Source organism: Populus trichocarpa, chromosome 5, assembly GCF_000002775.5.
Source record: "Populus trichocarpa isolate Nisqually-1 chromosome 5, P.trichocarpa_v4.1, whole genome shotgun sequence".
In the NCBI taxonomy this organism is placed as follows: Eukaryota; Viridiplantae; Streptophyta; class Magnoliopsida; order Malpighiales; family Salicaceae; genus Populus; species Populus trichocarpa.
The window spans coordinates 22,540,800-22,557,608 of NC_037289.2; the positions used below are offsets into that span (position 1 = coordinate 22,540,800).

At 38.1% G+C, this 16,809-nt stretch overlaps 5 protein-coding genes across 5 annotated transcripts; 1 reads left to right on the forward strand and 4 right to left on the reverse strand.

Annotated features, from left to right (window-relative positions):
- Window positions 1–234: 234 nt before the first annotated feature.
- Window positions 235–1,909, forward strand: LOC7476918 (11S globulin seed storage protein 2). Its single transcript, XM_002306815.4, has 4 exons — window positions 235–520; window positions 636–898; window positions 990–1,445; window positions 1,529–1,909. The coding sequence occupies exons 1-4, from the start codon at window positions 235–237 to the stop codon at window positions 1,907–1,909; spliced, it is 1,386 nt and encodes a 461-aa protein (XP_002306851.4).
- A 528-nt stretch (window positions 1,910–2,437) lies between these two features.
- Window positions 2,438–6,760, reverse strand: LOC7476919 (mitochondrial import inner membrane translocase subunit TIM44-2). Its single transcript, XM_002307607.4, has 14 exons — window positions 6,452–6,760; window positions 6,244–6,356; window positions 6,080–6,163; window positions 5,871–5,946; window positions 5,507–5,551; window positions 5,008–5,424; window positions 4,830–4,898; window positions 4,666–4,730; window positions 4,503–4,571; window positions 4,334–4,406; window positions 4,129–4,233; window positions 2,903–2,974; window positions 2,754–2,816; window positions 2,438–2,636 (listed from the first exon to the last, which is right to left on the reverse strand). The coding sequence occupies exons 1-14, from the start codon at window positions 6,524–6,526 to the stop codon at window positions 2,505–2,507; spliced, it is 1,458 nt and encodes a 485-aa protein (XP_002307643.3). The 5' UTR covers window positions 6,527–6,760; the 3' UTR covers window positions 2,438–2,504.
- A 121-nt stretch (window positions 6,761–6,881) lies between these two features.
- On the reverse strand, window positions 6,882–7,902 carry LOC7454344 (uncharacterized). Its single transcript, XM_002307608.4, has 2 exons — window positions 7,586–7,902; window positions 6,882–7,422 (listed from the first exon to the last, which is right to left on the reverse strand). Exons 1-2 carry the CDS (start codon window positions 7,711–7,713, stop codon window positions 7,101–7,103), a joined length of 450 nt encoding a protein of 149 aa, XP_002307644.2. The 5' UTR covers window positions 7,714–7,902; the 3' UTR covers window positions 6,882–7,100.
- A 1,233-nt stretch (window positions 7,903–9,135) lies between these two features.
- On the reverse strand, window positions 9,136–11,306 carry LOC7454345 (11S globulin seed storage protein Jug r 4). The gene is given in 5 exon segments (XM_002307609.4): window positions 9,136–9,728; window positions 9,823–10,041; window positions 10,044–10,307; window positions 10,402–10,655; window positions 10,792–11,306. Coding segments are annotated over 5 exon segments (1,584 nt in total). The 5' UTR covers window positions 11,243–11,306; the 3' UTR covers window positions 9,136–9,332.
- A 2,118-nt stretch (window positions 11,307–13,424) lies between these two features.
- LOC7454346 (patellin-4) lies at window positions 13,425–15,429 on the reverse strand. Its single transcript, XM_002307610.3, has 4 exons — window positions 14,406–15,429; window positions 14,204–14,328; window positions 13,943–14,084; window positions 13,425–13,737 (listed from the first exon to the last, which is right to left on the reverse strand). Exons 1-4 carry the CDS (start codon window positions 15,255–15,257, stop codon window positions 13,459–13,461), a joined length of 1,398 nt encoding a protein of 465 aa, XP_002307646.3. The 5' UTR covers window positions 15,258–15,429; the 3' UTR covers window positions 13,425–13,458.
- Window positions 15,430–16,809: the final 1,380 nt, after the last annotated feature.

Below are 16,809 nucleotides of genomic sequence, written 5' to 3' on the forward strand. Positions count from 1 at the left end.
ACACGCACCACGTACACTAGATGGCCTTACCAGCTCAACTTGCAACCCAGGCGAGGTGGCGAATCGTTTTAAACATCACGACAATGCCTCCATGCAGAACAAACCAACCCTCCATGCCACACAACCCCGCCAGCCACCACCTCCTTCACCCTATAAAGTGGGCTTCAAGTGCCAGCCCAAGTCACCACTTCTCAGTTTTTTCTTCTTACTTCTGCTGCCCAGTACACTTCCAGCATGACTAAACTTGTTGCATTATTGCTTCTCTCTTTGCTTGCTTATGCAGCTGTAGCAAGCACTGAAATGCAGCAGAGGGAAGCACAACAATGCCAGCTCCGGAAGATCTCTACCAGCAAACCTTCTCATCGGATGAGGTCCCAAGGTGGTGTGACTGAGATTTGGGACCCAGAGGAGGACCAATTCCAGTGTGCTGGGTTCGCTCCCATGAGGGACACTATACAGACTAATTCCCTCTCTTTGCCCAAGTTCTTCTCTGCCCCTCGCTTGGTGTACATTGAGCAAGGTAAGATAAACGATTTTACAAGATCAGGCTGACTGATAATATGGACCAATAATTAAGAGCTCATTTGTATGCTCTTTGAGAAAAGGTAGCTAACATGAGAAGTAAAATGGAACAGGTAGGGGAGTAATGGGAGTCAGCTATCCTGGATGCCCAGAGACATATCACAATGATCAGCAATTTTCAAGAGACCGAGGCCAAGGCCAGAGAGGAATGTCAGGAGACCAGCACCAGAAAGTTCACAGGATTCGCCGCGGAGATGTCATTGCCGTGCCAGCAGGAGCAGCCCATTGGTGCTACAATGATGGTAATGAGGAGCTCATCGCCGTCTCTGTTCTTGATCTTAACAACCAGGCTAACCAGCTGGACCAGAACCTTAGAGTAATATTTCTCTCCATTTTCCTTCGAAGTTCCAGTAACTTTTAATCTGTGGTGAGCGAGCTAAATGTTGGTAATTGTTCATGTTACAAAGGGATTTATGCTGGCGGGCGGCCAATCCAGTCATGGACAGGAAAGATACGAGAGAGCTTCTCGGAGATATGCAGGTCAATCTGAGAGGAGCCATGAAGAGACCTTCCAGAACATATTCCGTGGATTTGACGAAGAGTTGATGGCTGAGGCCTTCAACGTTCCAAGAGAGACTGTAAGGAGAATGCGTCAAGATAGTAACAGAGGACTCATTGTCAAGTGCCGAGAAGATATGAGAATCATGTCACCCGATCAAGAGGAGGAGGAACAAAGCGAATCTTCACCTCGGGACGGCTTGGAAGAAACTTTCTGCAACATGAAAATCAAACAGAACATTGAACTCCAAAGAGAAACCGGTGTTTACACTAAACAGGGCGGAAGAATCAACATTGCCAACCAGCAAAAGCTTCCTATCCTTCAATTCATTGACATGAGCGCTGAGAGAGGCCATCTTATGCCAGTACGTAACATTTAACCCAATTTCAACCCTTAATTTACAGTGCATTTTTTTAATCCAACTTCTTAGAACCATTCCTCTCGCAGAATGCATTGTACACGCCACACTGGTCCATGACAGACAACAGAGTCGTCTATGCTCTCCGCGGTGAGTTGAACGCACAGGTTGTGGATGAAAGAGGAAACACCATAATGAACGAGAGAGTAAGGCAAGGTGACATGTTTGTGATCCCTCAATTCTATGCTACATTGATGAGGGCAGGAAACAATGGTTTTGAATGGGTGTCATTCAAATCAAGCAGCCAGCCAATAAAGAGTCCCATGGCTGGTTCCATTTCCGTGATGAGGGCCATGCCCATTGATGTCATCTCCAACGCTTACCAGATTTCCCCTAGAGAAGCTGAACAATTGAAAATGAACAGAGACCCACAATCCATGCTGCTGTCCCCTACCAGGACCTCATCTTGAACAGAAATTTTGTTCTGCTAGCCACTTCCAGTACTATTAGGGCCACTATTACTAAGACATCCCTTCTTGTTTCCTTAGAGAAGGATCCATCAACCCAGAAGCTTCTGTATATTTAGTGGGCGAGTGTAAGAATGCATGTAAGCCTTCTTTTATGATCAATAAAACGTGGCCTTCTTTTATGATCAATAAAACGTGGCCTTCTTTTATGACAGCCTTCCAGTTCTACATGGACCCTGGCTCATATAATCTTTCTTCCCCTAACATTGCCCAGGTTAACGAAGAACAAATAGCCACTGAAAATATCGCATATCCTGGAATGACAGCATAAACTCTGCAGTACTATTCTGAAAACGACGGCCAAGAAAACTTTCTGGTGCAAATAACAGCAGCCATTTCTCAGACAATGAATTTTGTGATTTTTTTACTTGGTAAATGATTTTTTTATTTGATCAAATGAAAAATAAATGCTAGCTAAGCTTTCCCAGGCCACGTGAAAACCCTGGGAAGTTAAGGCTCAAAAAACAAAACTGGAAAATAAAAAAATTCAGTAAATTTCAATTGTACAACATCCATCAGTAACTTGAAAATATGAAAACTAGATGAGGGATTGGACTCCAAGCTGTTGCATTTCCATTAGCTTCCATATTGGGTAGATTGCACCCCCACCAAGTTCTTCTGGATCTACTTGTCGCATAGCCCATGCATAGTATACAGTATGGATTGTATCCTACGATAGCCATAAATACCAAAAAATATATTCAAACTCTCGCAAGCAAGAAAACAAGCAGAAAGAAGAGTGTTGATTTCTAGGAAAAACGTTTTGAGAAAGAAGATTCATATTTACCTGACCCCCTTCTGTTATTGCACCATTTTGATCACGAATACAATGGACTTGCTGTGTCTGGAACTGCATTTATTCCAAGAAACATGGCCATCAATAGGCAGAAAATCATTTAATGATTACAATAAAGTTACCCAAAAAGGGATGCATACCGCCACAATGATTAGCGGAGAGGTTCCCATCATTTTGATCTCCCTTACTTCCACATCAGATATATGTAAAATCTGCACCAATCATAAGGATATTTTTTATCAACTTATCAAACTGGAATATACCATGCATTCCATCTAAAAACAATATACAAATAACTGCAGTCTGCATCCAATACCTACAAGCCATGACAACTACGAGTTCTTTCCCAACTTTGAGAAACATATCCAGCCCATTAATTACCTAGCTATTTTCTAGTCTCAAATTGCTCGATAAACCCACCAAATGATTGTAAATGTAGCAAAATCCCTCAATATTAGATGTGCACACACTTGTCACCATACCGTCATTGTTTATTCATTCTTTGTACTCATCATTTAGTAATTCTAAAAACAGTTATATACTGAATAGGCAATACAATAACATTAACTATTATGTCTGATGAATCACTTGACCACATGCTCTATCACTAAAGCAATTTGAAGGTCAACAAGAAATGCAAATGGATTACTTCATTCATGACATGCATGCTTTGCACGTACACCACCCTCTACCCAGGCACATGTTTATGATGCTAATGATGAGATAGAACTCGGCACCCATGACATCAACAAATAACTACAGTATGCATCCTGATACGTGATATTGTCAATTTTGATTATGACACCAAGTTCTTTCTGACTTTTAGAAACATATTTAGCATTAAAGGCCTAGCTATTTTCTAGTCTCAAATTACTCAAGAAACTTACCAAATTATTGTAAATGTAGAAAATCCATCAAATATTAGATATGCATACACTGTGGGTAAGAGTCTCAACATACCCTGTCATTGTTTCTTCGTTTTTCAAACTCGGCATATAGTAATTCTAAGAACAGTTATATATAGCACAGCACCACGGTCTAACTTGAAGCGGAAATGTGATAGAATAACTATCACATCTGATAACTCATTTAAGAGAATTAAGTTAATAATTATGCTTGGCAAAAGCATCTACAGAGTCCTCTAAAAATACAATAATTGAAATGAAAAACATTTGCCTTTACCATGGATAAAAAAAAATATTAAGAAGGAATGTGCAAACCCACTGGAAGACAAAGACATTCTTCTGCACGAAAAACTAAGCTCAACAAAATGGCACTCCAATCAGCTAAATGCAGCAAAAGCCATGCCATTAAAAGCCTTGAACATTGCAAAATAAAGAAAGTGTTTTAAAGTGGAAATTGTTACCTTGTTATCAAAGAATATACCATGGGCCTCAAATGCCTTATGTTCTGCTTCACGCCTATTAATCACTTCAGAGGTGCAGTATTTCTTCAAAGTTTCTATATCCCCCTGTACATAGAGAGCATTAGTTAGTTGCTGATGAGACAGAATTTCAATTACTCATATGGGCAAAAGGTGGAGAGTCGTGATAAATGAAATTTGTGTTCACCTTCATATAAGCATTAAGGACAGGTCTAATAGCTTCCTGAACTTCTGCCACAAAATCCATCAAAGAAAATGATCTGGTAAAAACACATACGAGGAACAAAAAAGTTCATAAATTTAAGACGTTGGAATACAGAACATTAGTTTGTGAAACAAAAAAATGAAGCTCGTACAGATCTCGACGACGTATTTCCTTGATTGATGCTGCAGCGTCACTTTCTTGAAAGATGGAATCACTGACACTGTCAAGAAAGGAAAATGTTTTATGAACTCTTTAAGGTATTCATCCTCTCTAGCAAGAGCACAGAGGAGAGAGGGAGGGAGAGAGGGCCATACTCCTGGATTTTGTGAACAATGGGACTATCACTTGTCTCCCATCTGTCCCGCATGTCCTCTGCAATCTAGGAATTTCAACCAAAAGGGAAGTTACAAAAACAATTTGAGAGGGGCACGGTGAACTAACACCTCGAGATCTGATATGAAATAATAGAAGATCAGACCTCATGACCCTTTGTCACAACAGGTTCACTGAGACCAGCAAAATGCTTGAATAAAGGATGACCTTGCATCTGGGTTTAAAAGATCAGAAAACATTATCATCGCAGTGAAGAAGCAAGACAATATAAAATAAGTAGCTTTATTTTGTAACGAAAATTCATGCAGCATTAAAAAAATTACTTTTTCTCTTATTGCCTCCCATTTTTTACTCCATCGAGACTGTTTTGAGGGTAGAACAGCAATGTCAGTTTTTGTACTTATTTCACCGCTGAAGGAAGGAGGAGGGGTATATTCCAGGTGCTTTCTCGTATTGGTATTACCATATAACTCATCCTTCACAACATCATATCCTTTCTTCATCATTTCACTGACCCTTGCTTCTTTCAATTTCTGGAAGGCTGAAGACACTTTTGAGGAAGGAATGCTTGATTTAAACTTTCCAAATAATGTTTCTGCTGTATCACTGGTTCCAGTCTGCTTGTCTGCTTCTTCACCAGGAAAGGCCTTTCTACATTCTTCAGCACCAACACCATCTTTAGCCGACGTGCCAGCAGACTCAGATGACTCTTCTTTCCCAATCCCAAAAGTTTCTTTGACCTAATCACCCAGGATGTGAAAAATAATTACTTCATGGCCATCACTCCAAAGAATAGGCTGATAATTCAAAAGGTAAGCATACCTCCTCTGTGGCAGCTGAAACTTTTTCTTTAACATTGGCAGAAACCTAAAAACAACAAACAAATGCTAATAGTAAATTATATCCAACTAACACATGTGTTATTATTACAAACTCAATAATCCTAGATTCTCCAATTCAGAGACTTCGAAACCAACCCCACTGTCCGCCTATCTGATTAATAGGTTATAGGTCAGTTTCAAAACTCTCTGAACAGAAAGCAAAAAAGACTTTGAAACTCTCTGAATGGAAAGAAAAAAATAATCTTGCAAAATATGAACAATCTATTCACAGAAATGGAATGTTCCAAGCAAAAGATACTTCTACGGTCAACAACATCTGACGATCAATGATATGAATCACACACCTTTTTCGCAGTAGCTTCAGCTTCAGTCCAAACGCAATCCACATGCTTGTACAGCTTCTCAGTTGTCTGCTTTGTTCTGCATTCGCCATTTCATCATCTCAGGCTCTCCCTTGACATACAACGGTATGTCTCAGCCTATTAACTACTAATTAAAGCTAACAAATTACACAAACCATGAACCTGCTATTTATTCTCAAGACACACCTTACCTTACTTTGAGCTCTTCTTTCACCCCTTTCAGTTCCTCTGCTTTTTCCTTCAGTTCCTTCACAGACTGTTTAAATTCTAGATTTCTGCACCCAATATCAACGACAAATGTATAAATAAATTATTACAACTCCACGACTAACAAAAAAAAAGGGACCATAAATACATTTGAGCTTCTCCTTTAACTTTCTTGGAAAACTCATTGAAGACGCTAAATCGACGGTAGCCGGAATACGGGCACCCGTAATTTGATACCACCTGTAATCTGCTGCTTGGAACCTGCAACGCCAAAAACAAAACATACAGTCACTACCCCAATACAGAAAGACAAAGAAAGGGGGAGAGAGAGAGAGAGGCTTTCTTTGGAAAATAACCTGCTTGGATATGAAGTGAAGAAACAGGGGCTGTCTTGAGAGGACCAAGTCTCGAACAAGTTTCCTGCTCGCCATTTAAAACAGAACAATTTTTTTGGTTTAATTCTTTCCAGAGCAAGGAGGAGGAGGGGGAGGAGGTTGTCAATGTTTCGTGAGAAACAAACCAGCAACGGTAGCGGTATTTTTTTTTTTTTTGCCCTAACGTGTGTTTGTATTTTAGCTGCTGCCTATAGAGAATAAGGGAAGGGTTTGTTCGGGTAACGAGAGATCTGTGCGGAACTCAGGATGTCAGAATAACTTGAGCTCGTTTGGGTTAGCATATGAGTCTAGACCAAACAGTAACCTAGGGCCGAACTTCTGGTCTGGGCTGATCTGGTATGGGCTGGGCTGGGTTAAGAGAAATGGTTCGCTTCAAATTTCACTTCAAGAATAAGATTGGAAACACAGATAGATTAGTGAAGAGATTCACAACAGGATCAAACAAGAGTTCAACACGATTCAATCCTGGTCGCACAACACACCAGACGACAAAATCCAAGCTAAAATTTCAAGTTCTTTACATCTGGGCAACATTGCAACACAACAATAACAGAGAAACACACAGAAGGATTGGTCACAAAAACAAGTAAAAATGTATAGTAGTTTATAATTAATTACAAGCTTCGTTGGCAACAGAGAACTGCTTGGCTTGAGTGGCTGCAGCCTCCTTGGAGACCAATGCCTGTATCAGCAGAGTCTTCACTTCCCAAGCAGAGTATGGAAACCCCTCTCTAGCATATGAGTTCAGAAGGGCTGCACTCGCCTGCTTCAACAACCCAGCAAATGCGTTCTCATCATCGTTCCTAGTAGTTGATTCCAGCAAGGTCACATCCGATCCGTACCGCTCAAATACTCCTGATCCAAACACCTTTGATACTGTTGCCCTCTGCGGGACCATCCTTGGCCATGACTCTCTCCTGCTGCACCAGAACCTGAGACAGATCCGGGTCCGCTCATGTCACACAATCCACAACCTTTATACATCACAATACAACACCATACGCACGTATGTAACGTACATGTACGTGGTAGGCGTTCTACATGATTCTTAAGACTGAAACTGAAGGAGAGAAGATGGGGGAACAGAGGACTTACTGGGGAGTGCATCTTCCTCTGGTTCTTGTGTAGATAAAACCAGGTCTTGTGGCTGCTGCTTTTGAAGCTGCAAAGTGAGCAACAAAGATGATGAGAACGAGTCGACTCAGTAGAAAAGGCATACCCATCGTCGTGCTTTAACTTTTGTTACGGCTGTGCTTAAGCTTCCATTCTTCCTATGATGTCGCTGTTTGGGATCTGAGTTTCTTCTAGCTATGTATCTTTGGACACGATTTCAAATTTGCGACCAGTGACTTAGTTAAACGTTGGTGTTCGGCCAGCTTTCACATTTTAATTAATCTCGGATCCCGAAGTTTCTCTGTCCTTTTAGCACGGGTAGCTGTGATTTTGGACCGGTCTCCGTTTTTCGAAAAATATTCTCTAATATAATAATGAAAAGAAAAGATTAAACAGAACATAACTGAAGCATATGGTTAAAATTTGGCGAGGCTTGATGTTTTTTTTATTTTTTATTTTTTTTAAATGATATTATTTTAGATAAAATTAAAAAAATTATTACCATGATTAATTAGTTGACCGTCCAACAATCAGAGACCAAGCCAAGATTTAAAACTATATTTAATATTCATATACTATTTATAATTATTAAATCTGATTCACTATATTAATTTGAAAAATATAATTGAAAATATTATTTGGGTTAAGTTTTAATTAAATATAAAAATATTGATATAATTAAATTTAATCAAGTTAATTTCAAGGGATTTTATTAAAAAAAATATTATTATTTTAATAAAAATATAATCGATTTAATAGCCGATGAGATGATGATTTATTAAAAAAAACTATATAAATTATAATTTTTTTAAAAAAATGAAAATAACTATAATATTAATTTTTAGAATATTATCATACCTTTATTATCCGAGTGGATTTATAAAACAGATTTAACGCCATGTCGAGTTCTTAAGTGTCATCCAAGTGGACAAAAGACGAACTCTAGCTGTTAGCATCTTCCGTTGCTTTCGTGTTCGGCTACCAGCTACCAAGTGAGATCTTGCATCTATGCAAAGCTTAATTGCGGAGGCTGTTCTGCTCCAAAAGTAAAGCCAAGGGCTGAGAAGGAAGATAGCACGTGAGTTGAGATGGCATAGAAGCTCTGGAAAGCGTCCCATCACGTGCTTTCTTCCTATGTTGTCCTAGGACTGCATTAACTTTTGAACTCGTTGTTCTTGGCAGAGGGATAATTGGGGTTTTACTCGTAGTTGATCGATGCAGAAAATCTAGAGGCTGTTTCTACATGTTTTTGAGTGTTTTTCACAGGAAAAAAAAAACATTAAATCCGTCACCTAATCGGAGGTTAGAATTATGGTTTTCTATTGCTTTGGGGCTTCAGGGCAGTTTTGAAATTGAATATCAAACCTCTTTTATGGATCCTTTCGTGAGCTCGATGCTTTCTATACTGATATATTAAGGTTCTTTCTTCAGAATAGCCATGGCTATAGCTCTACCAAAACCTGCCACATCTATATAATCAACGTTAAGAAAGCAGAAAGCAGCAACATGAAGTGAAGAAAACAGCTCCAGAGGCAGGCTAATTACAGGACTTCATTACTCACTTGTAAAAAGGTACACGCAGCAGTAGTTATTAGAAAGTAGATACACAAACTCTACTTTACATAACAAGAGACCTCAAAGCCCCTTTTTATTTCTACCTTGATTTCTTTTTAAAAAAAAATTGCCTGCATGCAGCATCAGATTAAACAGTAGCCCCATCTATACTCAACTAGGCCTCGGCCCAACTTCCAGATCGAGTCGACCTGTGGCTAGTTAAAGTGGTTTCCTGCCTCGCGAACTTGATTCTCTTTGCATCTTCTACTGAGATTCTGAAGGCATTGGCAAGAACTTCGGCTGGCATGGCCCGGAGTGCCGAGGTGCGACCAGCCAGAGGAGAGATCATGGCATTGTCATTGGTCTTGAAGGATACCCACTCGAAACTTTGTTGATCAGACCGTTTCACAACAGCGAAATTTTGTGGCACTGTCAAGACTTGTCCCTCGCGCATTTCGCCATCAAACACAGTTCGACCACTGTGATCCACCACCTGAACGTGTGCTTGACCCCTGATTGCGTACATTATGCTATGCGCATTCAGGTTCCAATGTGGCATCATCATAGCTTCCTGTGAATTAACAAACATTAAGAATTTTTCTTTTGAGGATGGCATTAATTCCATGCAAAGAAATTTGGCGAGGATATGTATATCGCACACTTACATTGTAAAGAACGCCTCTCTCGGCACTGAGTTGGATGTATCGAAGGATAGGGAGATTGTGGCTATTGACAGTGCTAATGCGACCTGCTTCTGGGGTGAACACATCAGCACGTGAGGGGTCGCCAATGTTCTCTCTAATCCTCATTGTGCACATGGTCTCCTCCAAGCCATTGCGATGTTCTCCACGTTGTCCTTGCTCTTGTTCCTCTTGTCTCAACTTGGTGGCATGACAATCTGAAGTCCACCTTTCACCCTCACAATGTTGCCCCTTCTGTCACTCTCACTCTGAAGCTTCCTTGCTACTTGTTCACTAACATTGAAAGCTTCAGCAAGGAACCTTGTGTCCATTCCACAGAAGATGTTGTTGCATTGTTGCTGGCCATGCCCGCGAAATGGTTCTCGCCCTGTTCGCTGCTCGCCACGGTGGCGTGGCTGGCCTTGTACTTGCTGGAACTCTTCTTGTGGGTTACCAGCTAGATAGAAATTCTATTACAAAATCATAGAAATGTCAATAACTCTTGTGTTTGAAAAATGATTTGGTGGATCAAGTTACCATGAATAAAAATGATTTGAGTCTTACTCTAGGATTCATGTCATCTAGCTGGTTGGCACTGTTAGCCATATCAAGGACAGTAACAGCAATAACACGCTCCTTGCCGTCATTGTAGCACCAGTGGGCAACTCCAGCAGGCAAAGCAATGACATCACCCTCTCGGAAGCGATGAACCTTCTGGTGCTGGTCTTGTAACCTGCGCCTGCCTTGACCTTGCGATTCTTGAGATTCTTGGAATGTTTCAGGACATCCAGGCATCAAGGTCCCGGTCATACCCCTACCTGAATATTAGAATCATACACAAATTAGCGAATTAATAATCTTGCTCACTTGTCCTAGAACATATAATATAGAGTAACAAAAAAGTATCCTGTATAACCAACTAGAGGTAATTAATTAAATTAATCTTGAAGTTACCTTGGACGATGTATACAAGTTGAGGAGCATTGCTATAGGATGGCAACAAAAGGCCATTGGGTTCAATGGTCCTCCTGACGACGGCTACACCAGCACATTGGAACTGATCATGGTTGGGATCCCAGGACTCTGTCTCACCGGCCTCACTCTTAATGCGGTTACCAGGCTTTAGGGCGTTGAGCCTATCAAGCTGGCACTGGCCTTGATGCTGACGTGAGCGATCAGCTGTCAAACCTAAGGAGCCATGGAAGAGAACAAGAAAAAGAGAAAAGGAGAGCAGGACATTAGTTTTAGCCATGAATGGCATAGATATAGGCTGCTTGTTGCTAGTGGATTGAGGTGAAGTGGCGACTGGGAGGTGTTGGTATTTATAGATCAGAAAGGGAACCGAGTGAGTGACACATAAGGGAGATGGCAGGTGAGATGTATTCAGCTCTTTCTCAGTTTGCATGGCTACTTGACCCTAACGTCTTACACCTCATAAGATCAGGCGAGGCAGGTGTCCCCGAGCTTTAGAGAACAGCACAAAAGGGTCCTAGAGAAAAGAAAAACATGAGACAGAACGATATTTATGTCTGTACGTATTTGAACTGTATCGAAATTTGAAATATCAGTGTTGTACATAATTAAGCTTGTCGTTTCTATCATAATCAAAACTCCGTATACTTGCTTAATATTAGTTCACACGAGCTTTTATTACCTTTCATACTAAACATCAAGGGTTGTCTGATAAAGCTTCATCACTGTTCACATGTGAACAGAAGCACTTAACTTCTTCTTCTTTTTATTTTTTAACATTTTTCTTTGAATATAATTCTCTTATAACCTATGAAATTAGTTTTTATATTGTAGTAAAATTAACAAATTAAAAGAAGGAGAATTAAAATATAAAACACTGAAAAAATATATGTAAAATCTCAAATTCTAAACACCTTTTGTTGTGGTGTAAAAGTTTATCTTGTTTATTTTTCAGTTCTTATATAATTTTGAAATATGAGGGAGAAACTTGTTAATTTTAGTATACACGGTTTCATTAAAAAAAAAAGAATTAAATTTGGTGGAGCTTTTCTATAAACATGTCTTACAAAAAATATCATGTTCTGTTTTAATTTTTTATTCAGTTCATTTTTTTTATTGACTTTTAGGTTTTTAGGGTTGCTTAGTAGTTTAGAGAGGATTTTATAGTGTTTATTAGTTGTTTGTAGATGAAAATAAATTTTCAACTGAAAACCCTTATTCCTGAGTGTATGGCCATCATAGTAATGGCAAGATTTTGGCAAATAGTAGAGGCTAGATTATGGCAACAGGAGGTGAAAAATAGAACTTGGGCTTGATAGGTCATTCAAGTTCATGATCTAGGATATTTTTTATTGATTTTTAATTTTTAAGTTTTTAACTTTTTTTTAATATTAAGTTTTTATTTTTTTATTTAATTTTATCATTTAATATTTAGTTGATATTTAATTATTTTTCATGATTTGTTTCGGTATGCTTGAGTTTTTATAGTCTTAAATAAACATCACAACATTTGATTCGTGTTTAATTTTGTAAATGTCTATTTTTACCATCATATAATTAAATAAAAATATAATTTAAAATTTTTATTATTAAATCCATTGGAGTTCATGATCTAGATTACAGATTTAATGGGTTAAGTTATAAATCTCGATTAATTTAATATATTATCGTTTCAATATTAAAAAAAAAGATGTCATTTTAATTTTTTTTTTAAAAAAAATCAAACAATACCTTTACCAATTATCTAGGTTATCTATTGACCAGATAAGTTGACTAAATCACATCGAAATATATGTTAGGGAGTAATATAAAAAATTATTTTTGAAACTTCACTTAACAACTTAAAACTCTTAAATTGAAATAGTTATTTGACAACAACTCTTATATAATTTAATTTAAAACCCGAGTTGTATAAAAAATGACATACCAAGAATAATTTTCTTATATATTTAAAAAACTTTGGTACCACCCGCAGCACATCACGGGCAGTTTGCTAGTAAAGCCTAAAGGAGTAAGGAGAGGAATTTGCTTCTGGGCGAATAATGTCTGAATCAGAGTTAAACAAGGTTCGGTACTTCAGCATGTATTGTGTAGTGTATGTTCATCGTCGATTCCGCAAGAGTAATCAGTGGATATATATTTGGCAAGACGAAGATGCCTGGGAATACAATTTGTGCAGTGAGTAGTGACAACTGGCTGGTTAATTGCTTTGATGCTAAGTAAATTAGTTAGTCTACTTCTGCTATACAGGAAAAAGAGAAACCAAATTTAAGACGATGCATGCAGATTCTTTATATGTGTGTGTGTGTGTGCAGCCAGACCTTTTCTGTCTTCTTTTTTTTCATGAGATGAATGTATGGATAGATCCTCATCAGAACTATGTATTTTTCATATCATATATCCAAAAATCCTACGTCTATTTATGCAGAAGGGATTAATTAGATGCAAGTTGATGTATCATTTTTTTTCAAGAAACCAATGGCTAGATTCAGACATGGAACTGGATGTATCATCCTTTCCTTGTCGTCTCGACCAACCCTTGAACGCTTTCCTAGAGCATCAGATTTGTCAAATATATTTAGCTTGCAACTCAATTTTGGATAAAAATAAATGCATCAGAGAATTGGCATGATTGAATTAAACCGAAGGTTAAAGCTGTTTCTTGAAAATGATATAGGTGGGTGCGGTGGGTTTGGCTTTGGATCTGTAGTACACCCTTTTCTTCTTCAGTGTTGCATTGTCAATGGTTATCACAATCTTCCCTGGTTCACTAATGTAAAAAGAATTCCTAACACTGTCACCCATTTTCTTCTCCTTGTCCTTCCTGAGCAGAACTTCGTATGATCCCTCGTCGTCTGGGATGAACTGTTGTTTACATGTCACCTCCCATCCAACCACGGTAAAGTCCCATACAATTGTTACCCCGGCCTAAACAGAAAAGATTGAAGAAGATTAAATCATAGGGAAACGGCTCAACAATAAAATCATAGGAGGGGTTTTTGCATATTTATGAGAGGTGAGATTTGAACCATGATCTCGCAAGTTCTTATCTCACCCCTCGTGAATCTCTGTGGATAAGAAAAAAACTGTTATACAGGTAAATATTTGAATCTTTATGTAACCTTATCAGTACCTCAATGACTGGAATTTGGATGCAGCTAGCTGAATTTGGTTTGACAATTAGCTCTGAAGCTTTGTCCTCTGGAAAAAACTCGATATCATTCTCTCTTTTCAGACCACCATATTTAACTGGAAGGTTTTCAGGGGATATGTGCCTTGACATATGCAATCGAAGTTGGATCAAATTGTTCAAGAGACAATTGGCATACAAATAATAATAATAATACAACAAGCATATGTTATATATACTTTGATTAATTACAATGTTGCTCACTTTAGAAGGGTTTTTGTGACTTTTGATGGTCTAGCAAGAACAACCTTCTTTTTACCTCTCTGATGCTTGAGCCTGGATGTTAGAAAACGGGATGTGTAGTACCAAAATGGAACATTTATCAAAATCTGCAAAATAGTGGAAACATCTGATGTTAACTTAAAATATGCAGTTCTTTTGCAATGAGATGATTTACCCTTCTTACATGCTTTTGAATGAGCTCAGGGTAATTGGCTTGAATCAATGTGGAGGCCCTTTTGTGGACTGAACGGAACTCCTCCCTTTCTGGCCCTGGCGAGTGCTTGAGATCTGTAATCTGAAGTATAGAATCTGCCCCTCCAGCTTTGAAACTAAGTTGCTCGATGCTCTTCTCCATGAGTTGGATTCTTAATCTCAAAAACTTTTCGCGATTCTCTTCTGTTCCTAATACTTTCCTGTACAATTCTTTGTCCTTGAAAGCCCCGTACAAAATATAATACACAGGCTGACCTTGTTTTCCGACGCTATTTATGTACACAAATTTTTCAAGGCCGAGATGCAAATTCTCTTCAGGAATAGCATCTATCCTGCATTCGTTCCGCCATTTCAGAGCATTGCGAAGCATCTTGAAAGCTTCGTTAACCTTAAAGTCCGTTGCTGTCAGGAATTTTAACAGCACAAGATCGGTGCTCGCATGGCCTTTACTTGGCAATAAAGGCACACCCCAAAGGCTAATCTCCCTCTGCTGCTGTTTCTCCCTCTCTGATTCTCTCCTTAAGAAACTCTTTTTGGGATTTTCTAGAAGGTAATTATCAATAATTGCACCTTCCACCATGCTCCTGAATTTGTTCAAGGCCTTCTGCTTTCTCATCTCCAATTCAATAGAAGCAGCTGTTTCTTCATTTTCTTGAACAGCTGGCTGATCAAGATTTTCTATGTAGATCTCTTGGTCTTGGAAGGTGACTTTTTTCCCATTACCCTCTTCCTGCCCTTTTTTAATCATCCTGTCTTCGTTGTCTTGGTGTCTCTTCTCAATTTTCTCCTCCATTAATTGTTGTTGATATGAAGATTCAATCATCCGAAGAAATGGACAGTACCTACAGGGAGCTGAACCCCGAGGGCATCCAGCCGCTGGGATTCAATGAGAAGAGGAAGAGAGGGATGCAGACAGAAATTGAGGCAGAGTGGAAAAGGTAATATGAGATGTTTTTCCACTTTTCGAGGAAGACAGGTGATATATTCAGGACATCTTCGACTTAAAAGCTAGATGGTTGCTGAAGTCCAACCACTTAGGCCTGAGCCAAAATTATGCAATAGCTAACAATAGTTGCGGTTTAGGCGCAGGATATTTGCAAATTCATAGACAATCAATGTGAATTCATAGCCAAATTCAGGACATCTTCGACTTAAAAGCTAGAGGTTTTGGGTAAGTGTTGTCTAGTTTGAGACAAAATGTAGTATAATGCAGGCACGTTGTCGTGGATAAGGTTACAAAACCTGTTTAAATATTTTAATTAATTTTTAAAAAAAATTATGCGAATGAAATTAAAATGAATCAATATGATTTTCTTTTTAATTTAGTATGCATTTTGTAGTGTTTAACACCACGTCTATATTTCATGTTTAAGTTTAAATATATTATATGAATATGTTTGATTTTGAACAATTAAGAAAAAAGCACTCTATTGGCTATTTATTTAATAAAAACAATTATAATTAGGAGTAAATAATCGAAGGAATGTGAAAATCAATGGTAAAAACTAAAAAGGTACTCGATCACTTATATTAATTTTATTTAATAAAACCATAGAAAAATCACCAAATAACCATTGACAAAATTTAATTTTTTAAAAAAAATAATAAATCATGAAAAAGGAAAATACCTTTTTTTTTAAGAAAGGGAGCTGGATCAAGCCATGCACCAGGCCCACACACTTGAACTGTACATGCGCATCCCAAGCATAAAAAAATAAAAAGAACAAAGTTGGATGACACGTCGCTGCCTGCCACTTTCAACTACTAATATTTGTTAAAAAATTGGAAATCGTTGGTTTTGAACTTCTAACCTAATTAATAATTTCTACATTATTTTTTCAATTCCAAGCACTTCAGAATCATCCCAGCCTCCACTAAGAACTATTTTGGAACCTCAGGCTCTAGAAACTCAGAAAAATCGATTCTCTCCTCTCTCAAAACACTCAAGAACCAAACAAAATTCCATTTTTTTCTAAAAAATCACTTCTCTTATTTGGAAAAACAACACTGATCTTTAGATTTTCTTAATTAATAATTAATTTGAACCGAAAGACGTTTTCAATAAATCTTTTTTGCGAAAGAAATCAGTCATTTTCTGGAATCGGTACTCGTTAAAGCCAGAATATAACTTATCTCGGATAGAAGAGCCTCCTTCCATAGGAAATAGATCATCAATCATTAGTTATAAATGAAATAAGACTGCATCCTAGCACCCATAAAAATTTGGTTCGGATCACAAATCTTGTTCAGCCTTCTACTGGCAGCATTATAATTGTGGTTTGAAAAAATAAATTGAAGAAAAACTACAGGTTATAATTTTTTTTTATCAAGATTTTAACAACAATTTCAAATATATGATTAAGGGAAGAAAAGAA

Bases quoted from the DNA above. Each gene is read 5' to 3' on its own strand.
- LOC7476918 (XM_002306815.4), top strand. From the start codon at position 235: ATGACTAAACTTGTTGCATTATTGCTTCTCTCTTTGCTTGCTTATGCA. The intron at 521-635 runs GTAAGATAAACG...AAAATGGAACAG, and splicing joins CTTGGTGTACATTGAGCAAG to GTAGGGGAGTAATGGGAGTC. The intron at 1,446-1,528 runs GTACGTAACATT...TTCCTCTCGCAG, and splicing joins AGAGAGGCCATCTTATGCCA to AATGCATTGTACACGCCACA.
- LOC7476919 (XM_002307607.4), bottom strand. From the start codon at position 6,526: ATGGCGAGCAGGAAACTTGTTCGAGACTTGGTCCTCTCAAGACAGCCC. The intron at 4,899-5,007 runs GTAATTTTTTTA...TTTTAAACCCAG, and splicing joins GGGAGGCAATAAGAGAAAAA to ATGCAAGGTCATCCTTTATT. The intron at 4,572-4,665 runs GTATGGCCCTCT...CTTTCTTGACAG, and splicing joins ATTGTTCACAAAATCCAGGA to TGTCAGTGATTCCATCTTTC.
- LOC7454344 (XM_002307608.4), bottom strand. From the start codon at position 7,713: ATGGGTATGCCTTTTCTACTGAGTCGACTCGTTCTCATCATCTTTGTT. The intron at 7,423-7,585 runs GTAAGTCCTCTG...GATCTGTCTCAG, and splicing joins AGAGGAAGATGCACTCCCCA to GTTCTGGTGCAGCAGGAGAG.
- LOC7454346 (XM_002307610.3), bottom strand. From the start codon at position 15,257: ATGATTGAATCTTCATATCAACAACAATTAATGGAGGAGAAAATTGAG. The intron at 14,329-14,405 runs GTAAGAAGGGTA...ACTATTTTGCAG, and splicing joins CTGAGCTCATTCAAAAGCAT to ATTTTGATAAATGTTCCATT. The intron at 13,738-13,942 runs GTACTGATAAGG...TTTTCTGTTTAG, and splicing joins TCCAAATTCCAGTCATTGAG to GCCGGGGTAACAATTGTATG.